This window comes from Temnothorax americanus, unplaced genomic scaffold (genome assembly GCF_048541705.1).
Source record: "Temnothorax americanus isolate GAGA-0224 unplaced genomic scaffold, ASM4854170v1 Scaffold50, whole genome shotgun sequence".
In the NCBI taxonomy this organism is placed as follows: Eukaryota; Metazoa; Arthropoda; class Insecta; order Hymenoptera; family Formicidae; genus Temnothorax; species Temnothorax americanus.
In genome coordinates, this window is record NW_027509658.1 from 221,899 (window position 1) to 242,715 (window position 20,817).

Here is a 20,817-nt window from a genome sequence, read left to right on the forward strand (position 1 = left end):
TCTGTTCTCTATTTATTAATCGAAAAAGAGAAAGAGAGAAGAATTAAGAAAAAGAGCATGTGGCCCAAGAGACACGTATTCTCAAAAATTAATGTAACGGATAAAAGAGATAGTAAAAGACACCTAAATAGGAAGAGAAAAAAATATAAATCTAAAGTGATAGTATATCTCACGTTGATAAAAATTTTGTGGCTTAATAAAGATCTTCTATCTATTCTCTATTTATTGCTTAAATCCCATTCTAAGTTTACCATTTCTTATCTATAGATCAAGAAGTTTCATAATAAATCTTGATTTTAATCTCGTTTTTCTGTCTGCATCCTATATTTTTAAAAAAGATAATGAATCACATAATTCAAACGGCCCATATCTTTCTCATTAAAACAAAAAAAAGTTAACAAGTTTAAGAAAGCAATTAGAAACCGAAACATTCCCGTCAAATTGAATCCCACGAATGAAATCCCGGATCCCGCCGCGAGTTCGTATAACTCGAAACGGGAATTTCTCCTGCGATTCTCCATGCGAAGATCGGCGAAGATCGGCGATCGATCGTCGTCGGCGGTGGCGACGAGAGAAGAGGCGGACGAACCAAAAACGGCGTTGCGCGACCTCGTGCACGTGCATGTGCGCACGAGGACACACAGAGACGGCCGCGCAAAAAGGCACGATCGCGATACCGCGGTATCGCGGTACCGCGACATGCCGTGAGCCGAATATTAGCGTAATGAGCTGATATCTGACGATACCGTAGATTTTAGACTGCCGCGAGCGTCACGTACACCGCGACATCGAACGCCGATCGAACGATCTCTGACGCGCGCGAGTAACTACGGCGCGTGGATAATCTCGGCTCGCGGAGAGCGATAGATTCGTTAATCGGAATTAGGGTAAACAGTATCGCGTCGATTAACGGAAACGAGCGATATTCGCGACTGCGAATTTTTCTGCTGTTGCCAGTATCAATCGGAGCGTATCGACGTTTCATTGTTCAAGCTCGATGACGATGGAATTAAAAGCTATTTATATAGGACTATAAAGCAATCAAATTTTAAGATATCCGTTTATCTATCTTTTCAAAATCTTAAAAAAAAAATTTATTGGAGAAAAAATTATAACAGTTGTAAAAAATGATAATTAGAAATTTAAGTAGACTAAATCTTCGCACAAATTTAAAAAACCAATCGAGAAATTCAGATAATTGACTGAAATTTATCAGAGATGTAAAAGAGAATGGTTGTCACGCAAAATCATTGTTAATTGTAAGAAAAAAACGTTTATGTCACACGTGCATGGAAAGTGGCCCATTACGCACGCGACGCGCGCGTGATAGGCCACTTTCCACGCACTTGCAACATAAAATAGGGTATGCAACACGTGCGTGAAGTTGAAAATTCCCGAGTGCGTCAACTCCGCATCCGTGAATTTTCATCTTCCAGCACTTGTTGCACAAATAACTATTTTAGTGCAAAGTAATTAAAGCGTAATCACGATTTACTTTAACACGCCTTTGATCGTTAAAAACTTCGATGGTCCACAAAATCTTTCCAATAAGTTTTCGCGACAATCTGATTGTCAATCAGAATCCACGGTTTTGGAGCATACATAAAGTGATTCAGAATACATGCACCGTGTGTAACGTCAAGGAAAAAAAAAGAAACGAAGGAAGGGGTCAATCAGCGGTCCTTATCTTCTCCTCTCCGGATCCCTTATTTCGCCGCCGCTGCCACGGATGTCTCTCGCGATCCCTCTTCCCCCCTCTCTCTCTCTCTCTCTCTCTCTCTCTCTCGGGATGGCCCTTCCTGTCTTCGCGAAGAAACGCGCCGGAGACAACTATCGCGCCGCTGATCTCGCCTAGTTAGCCTTTCTTCCTTCGGTCCTCTCCCGCGCGTCGCCCTCTCGGTCGCCCCCCTCCTCCGCCCTTGGACTGCCCTCACCTGTAGTACCTCTTGTTGGTGCACCTCGTCCTTCCTTCAGAGAGCGCGGAACCGATACCGGGACTGGCCCCATAAATACAGCGGAGGAGCTGAAGCGAAGGGGGCGACGAGGAACGGGGAAACGAGGGGGGGGTAAGAGAGGGAGAAAGAAGGGCGAGCCTACAAATTGCTACACCGCATTGTGGTGTCACTCCGGCCTGTTACGACACGGCCCCGGCATCTCGCCGGAATGGTGTCCGCGCGCGCGATTCTCCTCTCCTTCCTTGTGTCGCCCTTCGTTCGTACTCACTTGCCTCCTCCTGTACCCCTGCGTTCTCTTCGCGGTGTTGGCCGACTAAGGGCCGAAACGGGAGGGGCTCCCTACACGCGTGTAAACGCACCTTTGCACCGATAACCCGCCTGTTCCGCCGCAAGTGATGCAGACAGGATCTCTTTTGGTCCTTTCGGAGCATTATAGAAAAAGGGGGACTTTGCGATTCTCTTGTACGCAAAGGGTGAATTCGAGCGGATTGTGGACACTAAAAATTTTCGAGACTTTTAAACTTTAAAATAAAATTGTTGAATTGTCAATATACGCGGAAATTGAATTTTAATATATCGAGTATTTCGAGACTTTTTATAATCTTCAACAATTAGTATCTATGGGGATTCGAGTGTTTAACTGTTCACTATTCAAACTGGAAAGAAGACCTAAAGTTTAAAACTTCGGATCTTCTTAGATATTTAAATTTAAAACATTGAATTTTTTAAAATCAAGCAATTTACTACTCAAAACGTGCCATCAAAATCGATTATCACAGAGTCAGTTGTTGCTTTTGCCGACAAATTTACAAGATAAAACAATCAGCCGCAATGCACCTTTGCCCAACAGAAACATCTCGTACGGACCTAATGCCGTCACAATACAACCAGCTAACCATACACGACCAGCATCCGACACGACGGGTATATGCATCAATGTGTTCGGCATCGTGTCTATCAGCGACACGAGGCTCGCGTTACATCTCGTTCTCGAGGAGAGAGAAGGAGACAGAGAGATCATTCGATCATTGGATCGAAGAGAGCGTTCGATTAAGCGGACGAAAAGACTCCGGAGGTGTCGCTATCGAGTGATCTCTCCGCGCGATGATACGCGAGAACTTACTAGAGGAATCACATCTCGGGGGAGGCGCGGCCGACTCGTCGTATTAGCAACGATATATACCGGCAACAACAACGGCGCGGAAGAAAAGAGAGACGCGCCTCTTTCGGACCAGTGTCTCTCACAAAGTTCCTTCTTGGGTCCCCTATAGAGTACCATTTTACACCCCCTTCTCCCCCTTTTAATTTCTTACATTCGTTATTAATTGAAAGGACGTAATTAATGTATAATCATGTACAGCTAAAAGTCAATAAATCTCGTGGAAAGATTCGAGATCTGTTTTAATTTTTCACTTTTCACAAATGGATCCGCGAGAAGAGGGGCCCGCCGATGAGAACCGTCGTTTTGCGCGAGATCGATGGCGAGCGAGGCGATGGGAGATATTCTTTACGGCGAACACGATTCAATAAAGCATTCTATAAAATCATCGCTTATTAATTTGACGCTCGCGCTCGGCGGGGGTCGCCGGCGAGACCCCCGCGGGGCGCCTCCTCCACCTTTATCCCACTCCGCATCGTCGATCGCCGGCGCGATACTCGGTCGGGCTCGAGGGAGAGAGAGACCCTCCCACGGGCCCTATACGTAACACTGGGCACCCTCAGGTGGCGCGATGGGCCCGGGGCGCCTCGTTTCGAAATTGCGACGACGTTAGCGCGAGGGAATTTACCATATTATTTATGGACGCGGTGAAACGCCGAGGGGGAAGGCCGATGATCCTCGTGATATAACGAGGAATGAGAACGGGGCCTTTGTAACGTAACAGAGAATAGATATTAATAGATTCCTATCGTATCATCCGTGTACCTGGCATATGAAATTTTTGTACGTTTATCGGGCACTTGAAAGATCAAATTACATTGTAAACTGTAAATTGAATCGCGTCGGGTGAATCGTGCGCAATTTTTAATTCATCTTCTAATAATTTCCGCGAAAAGGTATGTCGCCGCGGTGACATCACGCTTCTCGTCTCTCAGGCGCTAATTTAATTCAGATTACTTGAGACTAAATTAAATTAATATTTACAGACCGACAGAGATAAATTTACATATCACGCGAAACACTCTTGAGAAAAATTTTGTTCCAGATGTAAAATCTTCGAAGAAACGGGCAGTTTTCCTATATTTTATTATCGGTCTACAATACACACAGATATAAAAGATACGAAATAATTAAACGTACAAAATAAAAAGAAAAATAATTTCTCTTTGAGAAAGGTTACAAAAAACGATCGCAGTCTTGTCATTCTATGACGAATCGCGCGCGCGCGATTATAATGCGTATAAATTTTAATCGAACGAGGATGACCAAATTTACGACTAATCGCCACCGCTGTACGACTGTATTTATAAACTTGACGGAGAGATACGTGGCCGCGAGAGGAGGCACGGTTGTCGCAACTGGTCGTCGAGCGATACGAGATAAGGGAGCACCGGGTGACCACAAAATATTGACAACGTCAGAGAGGGCCTTATCGGTTAGCGGGGCCCGCGCGCGGCCGAAACTCGCATTTTTCGCCGTTTCGACTTCCGAGTCGTACGAATGCACCATCGGAATTCCGCCGTAAAAGGCAGAAACATCGGAAAGGGTGGGAGAAAGGGAGACGAAGGGAAGCAGCGGCGGTCGTGCCGCTCCGAGAGTCACGGATCGCGATCGTTATCGCCGTCACATGTGCAATGCACGACGAAAAGTATCGGCGCGTTATAAAAGTGCCGCCGATTCCTGCGGTATCGTTTCTACACGTGGCAGAGGTTAGTCAAAGAAGCGATCGACGAAACGGGAGGGTCAATAACACGAAGAGAAAAGGATGCTCCACGACTTTTCAAAGAAGCAAATAAAGATTCAATATATGTAAATAAACAATAAAATTTAAATTAATTAATTTTTGACTAGTCTCGAGGTAACTTTTTCTTAGGAGTATTTTAGCTTGACGATTAAATTGCGAATTTTGAAAAGAAAGTTTCAAAAATTTCTAGCTCCATTTAGATTTCCTCTTAAAAAATTTAAGACTTGTACAGAAAGTGCAATTATATAAGACAGATGCAGTTTTGTGTAAAAATAGATTGAAAAATGATTTTAGTGATGCTAGTTTGATATGAAATACAAATATATGTGAATTCCTCGCATATATTCAGACGAAAGTATATAAAAAGAATAGAGATAAGATCAAATTAATAAAAAATGTAAATTATAATAAGATTGATTAAGTAGGATGAGATTATTTGAAGCGCAATAACATCTCGAATTTATTTTAATCGCGAATAAAGGCGACGGAGATACGCGAAAAGTAAAGCGACGGCGATGAAATGAAAGGGGGGAAGACGTATTAGCGGGTGGAAGAGGGGACGGGCCCGCTATTTTAACACGGCGTTATTAACTCAATTACGGTCGCTCCCAATTAGCAGTCACGCGCACGAGCCGGCTTCGCAATAATTACTCGGCCATTAACGCCGGTGTCCCACGAGAGGGCCCCAATGCACGTTGCAAGCGCATGATTTTCCTGTGTCCCACTATAGGGAACCTCCGGAAAGAATCCTAAAAATTTTAGGAATGCTAGAAATCCGCGCTAATTTTCTTGTCAAACGTTAATATAGCAATATTTAATATTATATAACATATTATTGTTAACGAGTTTTTCTATTATAGACTATAGAACATGATCGAGTCAAAACAAGATTAGCAGCTTTTTCATAGAATTACAATGTTGAACTTTTCTAAATATTAGGAATTCTAGGTAAAAGTATCATTTTTCTCAAATTTTCTCGAAAATGATTTTTTTTTCCCAGACAAAATCAATCAAAATTTTTCAATGTAAAATCTTTCTTGAAGAAAATTTCAGTGAGCTTAAGAAAAAAAAAAAGAATATTGCGAGAGCGATTTCTTCGAAACGAAATCAATATAGGTTTGCGAAGCGAGAACATCGTGAAACGGGGTGTACCGGGGAGAGGAAGAGACAGAAGGAGAAAAAGAGGTACCCGGTCCGACGAGTCGCAGCCACGTGAAAGTGGGTTCCAACTTTCGAGCCACGTGATCGCAAGATCGCATGCCCGGCCGCGACAAGGGCGAAGGGGGCGACGAAAAGGATCCAGACACACTGGATCTGAGCTCGGGATCTCGTCTGGCCTCGATCGTTTCGCGATTCGCGGCGCGAGAAAAGAAACGAGCATCGGCGGGAGATGATTCGCGGAAAACCGAGGAGAAACTGTACCGCGAGCCGAGACCATCGATTACTTTTCGTTCGCGTATTTTTTCTCGTACTTCGAAAAGTGATCGAAAAATATGGAGATATTCACGTATATAGAAAACAAATTTGCTCTTGGGAGTCTCCTTTATTCGATATGTAATATCGCGCGACGTCGTTTCTTCAAATGGCGATTTAAATGGGACTTGTGTGAATATCGCCGATGATTATCGCAACAAAATTATCAAATTAAAGCGCTAATGTATTTTAATTAGAATTTCACGTGATAGAATTATTATATAAATGAAATAAACACTTATACATTATTTATTAAATAAATTAATAAATTTAGTTAATTCAATAAATTAATGGTTAAATTAATTAGTTGTAACATTTTTAAGAAATTCCAGACTCCTGACAGATAAATATACGTACGATCCGCGGAAGCTGCGATGGCTAACGGGATCGAGGATTGGGCACTTCGTCAAAGGGTGAGGGCCGACTGTGGAGGGCTAATTATATACAAACGCGCGAAATCCGCGTAATCGCGATAGTCAGATGTGTCATGTCAGCCGTCGAGTGCGCGCGTGCTCATACTGTGAGGCCCGTTAGAATCGAAAGGTCAGCTGACAGGCTGCGGCAACCGGCAACTAAACGCGACGCGTTATCAGGGATAAGCAAAAAATTCGCACTGCTTTCGACGGGAAAAGATACAAACAGAATTTAAAATACGCCAAATTCCTCGGTTATGTGTAGGTACTTCATTCTCGTAATTCTTGTTATAGATATAGATATAAAACCACATGGACCTTTTGGTAATTTAATAAATTCTATCACGTTCATAAACTAGCAAATATTACGAAGATATTCTGGTAGAATTAATTTATGAAACTTTAATGCCAAAATTTCTACTGAAACCTACAAAATTTTGACTAAAAAAATCACCTCTGAAAGCAACAAAGATGATGACATTAATAGTATAATGACCATTATAATGATATTAATAGTATTAATGCTATTCATTGTGTATTTTGATATTTTATTATCAATATTCATTTATCGATTGCTCATCTAGTGTACTGAAATCGTATAATAGTTGAATAACGTACTATTGATATCTTGTTATTTATTACTATCTATTTACTTACTATCAGCATCAAAAAATAATATACGTACTTAAAAAACAATATCAAAACATTATAAACAATCTAAAACTCTATAAAAGAAATTTTCAATTAATTTAGAATTGCAACAGACTTTCTTACGAATATATGAAATAACATCATTTTCTTATATTTTCTTCCTAAAACATTTTTTCTTCTTTTTTTTATATACATATATGTATATATTAACATAATTTTATTGAATTCTCCCAGAATAAAAAAAGAAAAACGTTGTTTCAAGTACGGTAAAATTACGAGATATATAAATTCAATTCAGGTGCAAGATACTACGAAAAAATTGACTAACAAATAATAATAAGCTAAATCTACCGAACATTTCATAATAAAAAAATTTACTGAACATCCCGCCGCACTTTCAGTCCGTCCCCGAAACAATTCTATCCTTTACCTAATCATTTGCCTCTTCGACTCCGAAAGATAGACGTTGAATGAACCGTTTTGTCGCGAGAAACTTGTTCTACTTCGCCGGCATCGTGAATTAATTTATTCGGTCGTTGATTTATCCTCGAAGGAATTTATTGCTTCCATCGGTAGAAAGGAAGAGGAAAAGAAAAAAGAGTGAGAAAAAGAAAAATAGCGGTTTTTTAGATCGACAACAAATTTCTAAACGTGTTTCCTCGATATATCGAGTTAGTATTTCAAATTTCGCAAATCTTCCAGCAAGTTTGAGAACATTTAATTCTGTTTTCGCTAAAATTACAAACTTTGCAAACAGTTTTTTATTCACTCTATCTCTATATCGAAAGTTTTAGTAATTAAACTATCCTTAACGTTTATTTTGAACCAAGAATAATAGAGAGTTAACAATTCGATTAACAGTATTCTTTCGAAATCTAATTTGCTAAACGTCAAAAATAATTTTGTTAGATCGTTCAACCTTTTATAATTTATACGTGCTGGTTGCAGTCAAAATTTGTCCCTTCGCGACTGCCGGTCTAATTACAATTTACTATAATCACCCGAATAATTTACGCACCGCGTATCGATACTCACTTCCAAATATCCCGAAGCGCCGCGATTTCAAAAACTCGCGCTGGTCGCGCGATTATTTAAACATTAAACCGTCGATACTCCTAACCAAATCCTTCGTCTTCTCCCAGAATTCAAATTCGGGCAAACAAAATCTGAATCAATGCATTACTATATAATTTAGTGAAGGCTGCTATACAACAGGTCGAGATATCCGTTAGACGAGCCTCGCGAAATCGCGCGCGATAAACGGATTCAAATCCGCGACGACAAACATGGCGGCGACAGAATCTTTCGCGCGAAAGAAATTTAAGCGCGCTGTCAAAAGCACATATTATACGCACACACGCAGGCAGGCAGGCCACACGGACGGGATATGCAACGGACACCGCGCCCAGGCGCACGTGCGTCAACTAAAGAAGCACGCGAGATAACAGAAGCCGGCAGGATAAAAAGCACATAATCGGGACTCACGTTTCAGCGGTTTGGGGTTGCTCTGCTTGCGACGTGACATCCTCTGCGCTCTGCCATCACCCGCTCAGCGTGGACATGTCGCGTTGCGTGGGTGCAGCGTGGTGACGATGATCACAGCAGGTGAGAGACGGACGGTCAACAAATCGCGGACACAGCACACGTGCGACAGCGTGTGGGCGGGGAAGAGAACAAGGGTGAAGGGGATGACGACAAAGAAGAGCAGCGAGAAGCTGACGGACGATATCAGAGCAACGGGACGGGACAGCACGATGGAGCAAAGAACGCACTTCTCGGGCGGCGCGCGCGTGGAATCTCCGCTCCGCCCGTAGCGCAGATACGATTTCGCGATGTTAACGAAATCGTGGACGTACGACGACAACGACGGCGACGACGACGATCGACGGACGCCGGCAGCGCGGCGCTTCCGGAAAACGCGGACGCACACGCCGATTACGTTCGAACGCGGCCGCTGTCAGCGCGCAACTAAACAAACGGCGCCTCCAAACACTCCCCCCCCCCCACTACTTGGCCGCGCGCCGCTACGGCGCGGCGTGACCGCGTGAGCGCGCTGGTAGGCTAGGGGGCAACGGGCGGCCGGCGCGGCAAAGTTTGAATGCCGCGCGCGCTGCGCGCTTACGAACGGCGTGGATCTCTCGTGGGCCTGCGTGAGTTCCAACGCGGTGAGGAAAATTCGAAACCTACTGCCATCTCCGGGAGCGTCGCGGAGAGAGAAGATCAATCGTGAGAAAACGAACGATAACTTACCCACTCGCGCGCAACGGTATACGATCGCACGGAACTTTCGTGACGGAAACTCGACTGTCGCACATTAGCATACTTATTCTATAATTCTATATACGCGTAATGCGTAATAAAAATACGCGTTTTGGTCGAGGTGAAGTTGGGAATTCGTTGAATGACCTCGTGGTTAAAAGCGGGAACGAATAATTGCGATGCGAATTTGACTTACGCGGCGCAGTCCTTTGCAAATCGATCCTTAATTCTTTTTCCGCCCTCGGAAAAACAAGTCGTCTTGAATTGTTTTCTTTTTCTGATGCTATTATTGAAAAAGATAACGCTATATAAAGTTTACTCGGGCTGTGTTCCTTTATTCACTGCCACTGCCAGTTATACGTGACGCAAACTATATATTTTCAGCACTGCCAGTAAAAAAGGAAAACGGGGTCAATCAGCGCCGTCCTTTAAACGGGATTTTCAATTTTTTTTTTATGAAGAGATGAGCAATATTAAAATTTTTTTAATGATTGAGGGGTTGAATATTAATAACTTGTTCGAACGTGTTTTGTCCCGAAAAAATTTTTTGAGGGTTGCAAATGCAGTCAACCGTCTTTGTTGCCACAAATATTTTCGTTTTATCGTACTGAGTTTGTATTTTCGTATCGCATTGAATTATGGTCGAATCGAACCTATCTGGGGAAGTGGGGATTGGAGATCGAAACCATTCAGCCCCATTTATTAAAGAAGAAGGGCTGCGTTCGAAAACTTATTGGGTGCACACCGCACCGTTCTATCTTTGTTACTTTTTAAAAATTAAACAAGGACAGTACGCGCAGGGTCATGTTCCAAAACTCACTCTGGGTAACTGAAATCTATAGTTTACGTCACGTACACTATAGCATTTTAGTTAACTAAGTGAGTTTTGGAACATGACCTTGGTGTGCACCCGAGTAAAGTTTTCGAACGCAGCCAATAAGAAGAAGTCTGCTAACGTCACGAACGTCGCTGCGCACGCGCGGCAAGTGTCTCTCCAATTCCTCCAAATGCTCCAATTCATACAGACTACACAGTACACACTACACTACACACGTGCGTGCACATGGCAAACGTTTCGTATGGGACTTGTGGTAGTTTCGCACGTGCCACTAAAGCCAATAAGAAGAATATGATATATTTTGCGTATACAAAATTCTATCAATTATATTAAATCGATATTAATTTCTTTTAAATTAATTTTTTGTGACAGAAGGAAAATAATTTGGTAAGTTCCTAATTGCTTCTCGTATTGAGTACAATTTCTTTTAGAGGATGTTTGAGGTTATCTCAATTTCTGTGGTTCGTTTATAGATTAACAATGGCGACATCATTAGCGTCACAACTTAAAAAATTGAGAACTCCGCAGACAAACTTACTGCTGCAGGATAAAAAGCGTCCTAGCTTGCTATTTGACCCAAAAGAGGCTGCGAATTTGGACAGGGACACCGTGCTGAGTATAGGTTAGTTTCTGTCTGTTTTATGTATTAATAAGTTAAATTTTATACGTTTTTAGTAAAAATTATAGTTAGTAGTATTCATTTATTGTTTACTAATCTATCTTTTTATCAGCTCTGTTCTATGTGGCTTTGATTATTTTAATAAACATAAGTTATGCTTCTTGATTACAAGGAGAGGAATACTTGTAAAGAAATGTTTCTTTATTGTTTCTGATTATACTTACTTATCTGTTCTCAGGTCTGAGTGGTCTGGAAGAATTACAGAAGCTCTCAACTGTATTTGGTGAATTTCAAACCACGTTATTCGCTCAGAGCTCCGTAAACTTTGAAAGAGCTGTCCAGGATGCTACAGTAAATAAGAAACTGGATGCGGAGATCGCGAAATTTTTGTTATTTGCGACTCCGTACTTTTTACTGAATGCCTGCCACAAAGCTCTGGAATGGCTTGTATTCAGATATTACATTCATCAATACAATCGAGAGCAATTTATTCTTATGATCTTGCCATATCATGAGACTCGCATGTTTGTTAGGTATGTATTATTAGAACTCTATGTTTTTTAATATTTAAATTTGCTGATTTAATCATCAATATTATGCATGTGGTGAAATATATATTGTTGATAAGTTATATATAAATTTAAAAGTATGACTAAATCTTTATTATTACACACACACACACACACACACACACACACACGCTATAATTGTTCTCGTGAAATATGCGTTTTAGATGGTTACCAGGTTCAAGTCTCATATAATTCTTTATTTACAATCTTCAACTTTCCGATCTCTTATAAAATTAAGGCACATGTGGAATGAAGATTGAGATAGAACCTGGAACCTATTGACTATTACTAGTCGTCGGTTGCTTTCGCACATAATTCTTAATGCCTTGTGGCAAAAAAGGCGCAAAATTACATTAAAATTGAAGAACTATATTAGAAATTTTATTAGATGTTAGATTAAAAACTGAAAATATTTTAATCTTATTGAAAAAAAAAAATTTTTTTTACTTATAATACTTTTTTATACATATAATTGTCATCACATATCTGTCTTTAATGCAATTAATTTAAAATTTACAATTTTGCTTTTTAAGAGCCCTGCAACTGGTAGACTTGTCAGACGAGAGCGATAAGTGGCATTGGTTGACATCTGTGCAAAAACGCGGTTTGATACTGCCTTCCGGAATTCTTATTAAACATTTGATATCGGATAAAGGACTTCTGAAGACGCTATGTACTTATGTGATATTTGCCACAAAGACTTATTCTGATCAGGCTTCTTGCCTGACTACCTTGTATGCCTTTTACACTACTGCAGTGTTGGGTGTTATTGAACTAGGATCCATCACCGAGGTTCATGTGAACTATCTATTGCCGACTCTTCTTCATGGCTTGAAAAGTCCCATTCTCGATTTTGCTGCCAGCAGCTATATGATCATTGCGAAACTGATAACGAAGGTAAGTGTCCTCTGTCTTGACATTCACTTGTTTTTCGAATATTTCTATCTTGAATGAATAATATCGATTTCGCAGTAATTATAAAAGTGTAACTTTTTTATTATACCATTTTTTATATACCCTATTATAAATCAATTTGTAAAAATATTAAAATTATATAAATTCAGCATTTTCTGATATTACGATAAATTTATAGGTGAAATTGAACGACGACACTATGGAGAAGTTATTGCTGATGACGTTCAAGAAGACGCACTTGAAGCAGGAAGCCGTCACCTTTCTGCTCTATCTCTATCAATCTCCGATTAATCGATTGATCGTTGTACCGCCAAGTTTGGTCCTCCAATTGTCTGAACTACCTTGGTTTATTGAGACAGTTGCCAAGGTTAATTCATCGGATATTAACGTGTCACGATTTATTGTGCCTTTTCTTCAAGCGGCTTGCCAGCTCATCGTCGAGAGACCTGAAGACACCAGCAGTGTGCAGAACATGATTGGCAACATGTTGGGACACATTAGGCTCGATAACGATGTAGTGGACGCCATTTTATCTGGCATACTAACATGTGAATTTTTCAAGGATGAAACTTCTAAGAGCGCAAAAGACTTTCTAGCGAGATTTTATCAGAATTTTGAACGCAGCTATCCGGAGAATTTTGATCGGTATCTGAAGAAATTGATGAAGCAGGGCGAGAGTGATGAAAAGTCTAAACAGGCGTTACATTTTCTTACTTCGTGGCCTTTCGGTACCAAGAGCACGCAGGAATCCGTCGAGATCCTGGACAAACTAATGCACATAAGCGCCGTGCAACGAGTGGTCGCTCTCGAAATTCTCGCCAAGAATGACATAAACGTGCCTGAGAGCTTTCGTGGTATAATGACAAGTAGTCTTCAAGCTAGATTCTACGACAACGACGTGAACGTTGTGAAGACCCTGTTGTCTTTCCCCATCAAGAGATTGACTAGCTTATTACCTACAGATACTCTAGTGGATGAATTATTAGTCCTATTATCAATGTGTCACACGGCATCAAGGAAAGTGTTAGCTAAGCCAGCTCTGAAGATACTTTTAGAGCTTTGCGAAGAAAGTGACGATACCAGCGTCTTCATCACGGCTTTGCCATACTTATTCCCGACCACGGACGACGATGTAGAAGTTGCTATGGAAGTTCTTCGCTCAAACTTTGCTAAAAATAACATGTATATGCAGCGCGTGATAGAGGATATCAGCAAATCCAAATTGAATGCCGAAGCAGTGTCTTCTGCCGCTTTTCACAACATCTTAAACTATGAGCTGCTACCACCCACGGAGAGTATACTGAATTCCATGCGGCAACAAATCTCGCACAGTGACGCGGCGTCTCTGTTCTTCAACATGATCCTATTAGGGTCGGTCTGTAGGGTACCCGTGGGCTCGATGCCGGTGAAAACTGCACGGGATGTTATCGAGATGGCCACGGAGATGATCAAGACGTATCCACGCGTCAAGCTACTGCGCGACTGCAACAACATCACTGGCCACAATATTCAAATGGCTCTGAAGCTCACATCTGAAGGAATCTTGCCGCTTCAAGTGGGTACTTACGTCCTTGAAATGGTACATAGGCGGCTGAACATTAAGTTTGAGTCAAAACTCGACTTCGACAATAACGCGGAGCGAAGCAATCTGATCTTGCGACTCCTCGAGATGTTCATTGAGGGCATGGACAACCGACACTGGCGGAAGCACTACTCTAGATGTCTACAAATCTTCTTCCAGCTGCATTTTGCCACAGTGAAGGATCTCGTCTGCTTTCTCGCGCAGTTCTACATAAAACCCGTCAAGACGCAAACGTCCTATCACTGTTTACAGATTTCTTTACTGCTGCTAAATCAGTGTAAATCTGTCCAATGGGCATTCCAAGATCAGGACTTCGTAACCAACTTGCTGCTTTCGTTGACGAGACGGAACAACGAATGCAGAAGAGTGGCGGTGGACATTCTAAAGAAACTAACGCAGACCTTTAGTCTCACCGCAGAACCGTTTTTCGTGTTACTACAAAAACTGGCGACAGAGAATGGGGAAATCTGTAATGATCCTGATCATCTTGCATTGAGCTTCTATTTTTTGCTCTCTCCAGATCCACATGTGTCTCATCAAATCAAGGAACACAAAAAGTTGCAACAAGCTCAGAAATTAATATTTAACGCAGTGACGCAGCAGAATGAAGCGCCAAAGATTCCTCTAGATCGAAGATCACAGCTCCTCGATATTCTGGTGAACGTCAACAGCACCGAAATTCTACGGCAACTGGCTCCAATGGGTCTTCAACTTTTACCAAAGTTGACGGAAGATCCAAAAAACCGGTCAGCCGGTAACGCTTTACGAAATATACTGGAACGTTTAACCATAAACACAGTTGACGCCCTGAAGGATGAACAAGTGTGGTCGCTCTTCAAGACGTGCATCCTGGTACACGAACCCTGCGCGGTATTGGATTCCGGCGATCAAACGTCGCCGAGCATTATCGTATTGAAAAGGATCAGTGCAATCTTCGATATGCTATCTCACGATCTCCAGGTGAGCATCCTGTCTAAAGTGCTGGACGTGATGATCGATTGCGAGATGGTCGACGTGGTCTCCGTCGCGGGCAAAACAATCCGTGGTATGTGCATGGATGCAACAATCCTGATCTCAGAATTGGAGGCCATGAAGCTGAGCGGCCAAGTTCAGGAGGAGTCGGCAGACTCAGAGATGACAGCGAGCGCGAGAAAACGGAAAAAGAGGCAGAGTCAAATCCAACTGGCGCATCCGGCGATGGTTCACAGCCGAGCGTGGAAACGCGGCGTCGTCCTGTTGGAGTTCGCGGAGCGCGCCGATACCATCAAACGCGAAGAACTACTTTATAGTATACTATTCGACTTGTTGAACGTTTGTCTGAGTCTAGAGGAACAGGGTCCAGTTGAGTACACGAATCAGTTGCTTCTCTCGACGATCTTTCGGATGATGAAGAAGAAATTGCCAGTGCGCGATGCTGGTTTGCAAATTACGCTTATCGTCAAGTGCATCAGGACGTCGCGCAATCCGCAAACGCATTATCATGCGTTGCAGGTGCTGGTCGAATTCCTGAAGAATCTGGACGTGCAACGCGCTCTCTTTAATCTTATGCCGATTTTCACGTTTATGGGCAGCACGATGGTACGCCAGGACGACGCTTACTCCATTCAGATTATCTCCAAGACGCTGGAGACGGTGGTACCGATCATAAATGCGGCCGACGACGCGACACAAGCCTGCGAGCTGCTGAGGACCTTTATTGTCTCGTTGCCTCATATTCCCGAGCACAGACGGATGCCGCTCTTCGTCAAGTTGCTGCAGCTTCTTGACAATCACCTGCACTTGTATTATTTGCTGACTTTTGAGAGCCACGTGATGAAGATCGCGAGCCAGAAGACCGATCATTCTACGCAGTGGTTGGATTTCGCTTTACAGGTGTCTCAAGAATTCCCACCATATCGGTTGCTCGAGGTCAGTTTTTGAGGATCATTTCCTGATCATTTCTCAAACCTGAGATTTAGCAAAATGACAATTTTCGATAAAATTTTAGTAACAGAATATTTTAATGATGTAATTTTCTTCTAAAAAATAATTATATTATTTTGATTATTCAGAGATATAATAAAAAAAACTTTACTGATTTTTTTGCTTTAGATTTGCACGAAGGTGATTAAGTTCATCAAGATCTTGCCGATCGATATCGAAGAAGAGCAGGGCAGAAAGGAGGCGATGAAATTCCAGTACAAGTACATTTACAATGTGACCAAGTCCACGCCGAAAAGCTTTCGGCACTACAAGATAACGGCTGTGCAATTTCTCAGCAACCTTCTGTTGTCGGAGGATTTCATCAACCGCGTGGCCGTGCTGAGCCAGGACGAGATAGACAATATGAATCAGTATTGCGATCATTTGGCGATTGAGCTGATTCTGCTAATTCAGACCACCTCGAAGACCGCCGATCAGCATCAGAATAAATCCAGTGCCAAGTACTGGAAGGTGTTACTACATCATTTGTACGACGTGCTGGATCTGGTGAACAATCTGTTGCCGAATACCCTATTCCTGCAGAGCATCAAGAATCTACTAAAGCATGAATTACTACCGGTGAAGAAGAAAGCTCTAGAACTGTTGAACACAAGACTGCTTCAGAAGAAATTTGGTGAGGATGTTCACGCAGATCTTTTGAGTTTGATTGAACCTTTGGCAGATTTCTTAGAAGGGAAGATTGAAAACCAGGAACAAGAGGTCGTACAACAGACAGTGTTAATATCTTTGAAACTGCTGGCGAAGTTGCTGGCTACTAGTCGCCCTGCTGTCTTTAAACCGGTATGCATTAATATTAATAATTCTAACAAAATTTTGGCAACTTATTTAATAACCTTCTTTAGAAAAATCAATTTATTTTAATATTATTGTTAATTATAATATACTTACTGATATATAAATACTATTATTTTTAATATTATATTAATGATTTTAATTAAAGGTCAAGCTCGTGTGTGTCAAATAATAAATAGGTTGCCGGCCAATAACGAGCAATGTTAGACGTTAAAATTTCAAAATTTATTAATGTAACATTACAAATGGTACGTTTCGGCAACACTGTGCCTTCCTCAGCCAATTTTAACAATTAATTGAAATGCCACGAATCATGTGTCAAGAGTAACAAATTTCCACATCGAAATTAACATACAGATAACATTGAAATCTAAATTATTACATACTGATGAAGTCCTTAAAGTATTGATAAGGTGTATACTTGCTGAACAAAAATTCGGAATCGTTGTGTATCAATCTTAATTAAACGTCGAATGATAAAATCCATGATTAATTCCTCAGTCGGCAGTGAGAACGAATCGAGTCAATCTGTGATTTTTTGTCCGTCACAATCAAGAGTCAATAATTACGATGAAAGTGTAAACTGTAATCAAGAGTCAATGGTTGAATTAATATTTTTGTAAATTATAAATTAAAACTTGTCAACGTGGGTAAATCTAAGGCTATTATTGCACTTATACGTACTGAGACCATAGCAAATTCGAGTTAGTAAAGTTTTCAGAAGGAACTGTATCGTGTCGAATCTTGTGTGTGACTGAGCATTTTCGTTCCGTGTCGGAATCGGTTGACAACAATGATGTAAATAGACCAATGTTTAACTCCCTATGAGTTGTTACTAAGTTCGTTTAGGATGTTAAAATAAGAACCATCCAGCAATTCAGTGTCTTTATTGGAATTAATACCATTTTTTTGTTCTTTGATGTGTATCATCTCTGATATTAGTCTCTTGTAGTAATTCGTTTCGAAATCTAAAATCTCCGGGTTGTTCCAATTAAAACTATGATTCAAATTAAGTATATGTTCTGTAATGACTGAATGTCTGGATGGGTCTAATTTATAATTGTTTTTGTGTTCGTTGATTCTTGTTTTCAGTTGTCGCTTTGTTTGCCCCACGTAAGAGGCGTCGCAATCATTACATTTGATTTTATAAATTACATTGTTGTTCGAGCATAATGCATTGGTATCTTAATGATTATTAATGATTATTTACAGATTTTGGATACAACCACGGAATTGTTGCAATCGAAAAATGGTCCAGTATTAGCCAGTGCGGCGTTGTGCGTAGCAGAATTATGCAGTTCAATGCGAACGCATGCTTTGTACTCTCTAAATAAATTCGTGCCGGCAATTTTGAACTTGCTAAAAACTCATTGCCATCAGAATGTGCCGGATATAATAGTTATTAGCATCGTAAGTGCTTTGCAGAAGATAGTGGAATCTCTGGGAAATTTCCTATCGCTCTACTTGGATCAACTCTTGTCTGAATTGACGATGCTGAGCTCGCAGTATACCAACACGGAGCATCCTAAGGTACTCGTGATATTACCTCAGCCAAGAATTATGTGTGTGTGTGTGTGTGATACGGGATCTCATTTCAAATTTTATTGCAGAAATTTTTTTTGGTTTCTTTTGAAGCTTAATCGCTCTTCATGTATGTTTTTGCAGGCCTGTATAGTTCTTTCACGTTTAAAAGCAACGACGCAGAAATTATCCAGTTGTATACCTCTGCGAGTGTTGCTGCCAGCTGTTAACGAAACTTACGACATGCTATTAAACAACAAATCTTACAAATGTATACCGTCATTGATGAGCGTGCTGGCCGAGTCTTTTGACAGCGTGCAATCAACGGAACTGAAAGTAGAGGTTGACAACCTCGCCAACTTCTTCCTCGAGGTCCTTCGATTCCGCGAAAGAATTGAGGATAATATGAAAACGGATGACGACGCGCAAATTACCTTAAAAGACATCGTCGCGGTTGAGGAAAGCGCCAGTAAGGCATTGGTGTCATTGCTTTTGAAATTGAGCGAAGTGACATTTAGACCGTTGTATGATAAGCTTTATGGATGGGCAGCGAATGAAACGCAATACAAGCAGCGAAATATAACGTTCTACAGGTATGAACAAATACTATTCATTTCCATTATATTATCTATTAACTTATAGTTGTAGGTCTGTTTCAAAGCAGTTATGGTTCCTACCAATCGTGCGATAATTAAATGTTTAAATTAATCAGTAATTATATCAATGTCATGTTGTCATGTATATCCAAGCAACAATAATAATAATAAGATTGTGTTTCTTGATTTTAACTAATTGACATGAATATCAACTGAATTCGTAGGTCAGTTACAAATAATTTTAGAATCTTTAAAAAATATTCTTTAACACAATATAAATCTGAAAAATTATTTTAACCTGTTAAAAGATAGCAAGTTAATGAAAAATGATATATCTTGTGTTCATCAGTTCTTGCAAAAGCACAATTTTTAATTAATTTTTTTTTAGAATATCGGCGAATATAGCAGAGTGCTTGAAGTCCCTATTCGTTTTGTTCGCTGGACTCTTTTTGAAGCATGCGGCGTCGCTGTTAAGCAGCAACAATATATTCGTAACTGACACTCCGCAAGAATTGACGCTACCCGACGAATCAAGCAGAATCGAGTTGACAGAGGCAATTCTGCTGACGCTTCACCGGGTATTCGGTTACGATGTACATAACTTCGTCAGTCAGGACCGGTTCGAGATTCTCATGCAACCGATAGTAGATCAAGTGGAAAATACAATGGGCACGAGGGAAGAATACGAGAGTCGAGCTAACCAGCTCATCGTACCTTGCATAGCTTCCTTCGCCAGCGCCATTTCCGATGATTCATTGCACAAACAACTGGTCTACCAGACGTTGCTAAAGACGAGACACGTAAAGCCTTACGTCAGGAGCACCGCTTTGAACGCATTGGTAAGACAAAAATATAATAATTAATCTAGTTTAATTTAGGTAATGTAAAAAGTTACTGTGCAGTGGAGTTTCTATTTTTATTGCTTTAATATATGACAAAATATATATGTATATAATGAACTATTGTTATATACGTGCAACACAAGTAAATATAATGAAGAATTAATGTTCCACTAAAAACTGTTTATGCAGCTTATACTTGATCATAATTTACGAAGGAATTAAACGGTGCACTATATTATTTTTTGTATTTTGAGCATTTTAAATTATTTTTGCTTATTTTTTGACTATTTGTTATCTTGATTTAGGTGGAAATCGCGAGGAAACTTGGCGAAGATTTTATGCCATTATTGCCGGAAACCGTGCCATTCCTAGCGGAAATGTTGGAAGATGAAGACGAAGCTACGGAGAAATGTGCGCAGAATGCTGTTCGCACTCTAGAAGAAATTTTAGGAGAACCTTTGCAGAAATATTTTTAAACCTTTTCAAATATGCATTAGTCTGTAAATATATAAATATACTCACTATTTGACGCACGACAATTCAAAAAATGAAATAATTTTCTCATACTGTGATTCCATGAAAAAAAAGAGAGAAAGAAAAAAAACAAATTGTACATGATTGAGTTGCATTTAATTACGAAAAAAGTTTTTAAAAAATGTTTAATATATAATCGTCATAAAAATTCTATAAAAAAATCAATGGTCTAGACATCATCATTCTCTGCTTAACTTTGCAGTTTTCCCAATTTCTAACGCTTTCCGTACCATGGCGACCGCGCCGTCCTTGGTTTTGTGACCCCCTCTGTACCGATCGGATAACACAAATAGAGCGCTTTCAATTCCACAGGCTTCCTCAAGAGCATCATTCTCCAAACCGCCCCACGCTTTCGGGAGTGACATTCTGGGC

At 40.7% G+C, this 20,817-nt stretch overlaps 2 protein-coding genes across 2 annotated transcripts in view; one reads left to right on the plus strand and one right to left on the minus strand.

Moving 5' to 3' along the window:
• Ush (Zinc finger protein ush) overlaps positions 1–9,354 on the minus strand; it is a 185,365-nt gene extending 176,011 nt beyond the window's left edge. Inside the window, exon 1 of the mRNA XM_077418829.1 lies at positions 8,881–9,354. Coding sequence (XP_077274955.1) covers positions 8,881–8,920 — 40 coding nt within the window. The 5' untranslated portion in view covers positions 8,921–9,354. The remainder of the gene's footprint in view (positions 1–8,880) is intronic.
• A 1,340-nt stretch (positions 9,355–10,694) lies between these two features.
• On the plus strand, positions 10,695–20,762 carry L(2)k09022 (HEAT repeat containing 1 homolog l(2)k09022). Its single transcript, XM_077418900.1, has 10 exons — positions 10,695–10,879; positions 10,966–11,114; positions 11,350–11,644; positions 12,214–12,577; positions 12,774–16,085; positions 16,269–16,940; positions 18,165–18,482; positions 18,618–19,066; positions 19,458–19,908; positions 20,217–20,762. Exons 2-10 carry the CDS (start codon positions 10,973–10,975, stop codon positions 20,385–20,387), a joined length of 6,174 nt encoding a protein of 2,057 aa, XP_077275026.1. The 5' UTR covers positions 10,695–10,879; positions 10,966–10,972; the 3' UTR covers positions 20,388–20,762.
• The last annotated feature ends 55 nt before the right edge of the window (positions 20,763–20,817 follow it).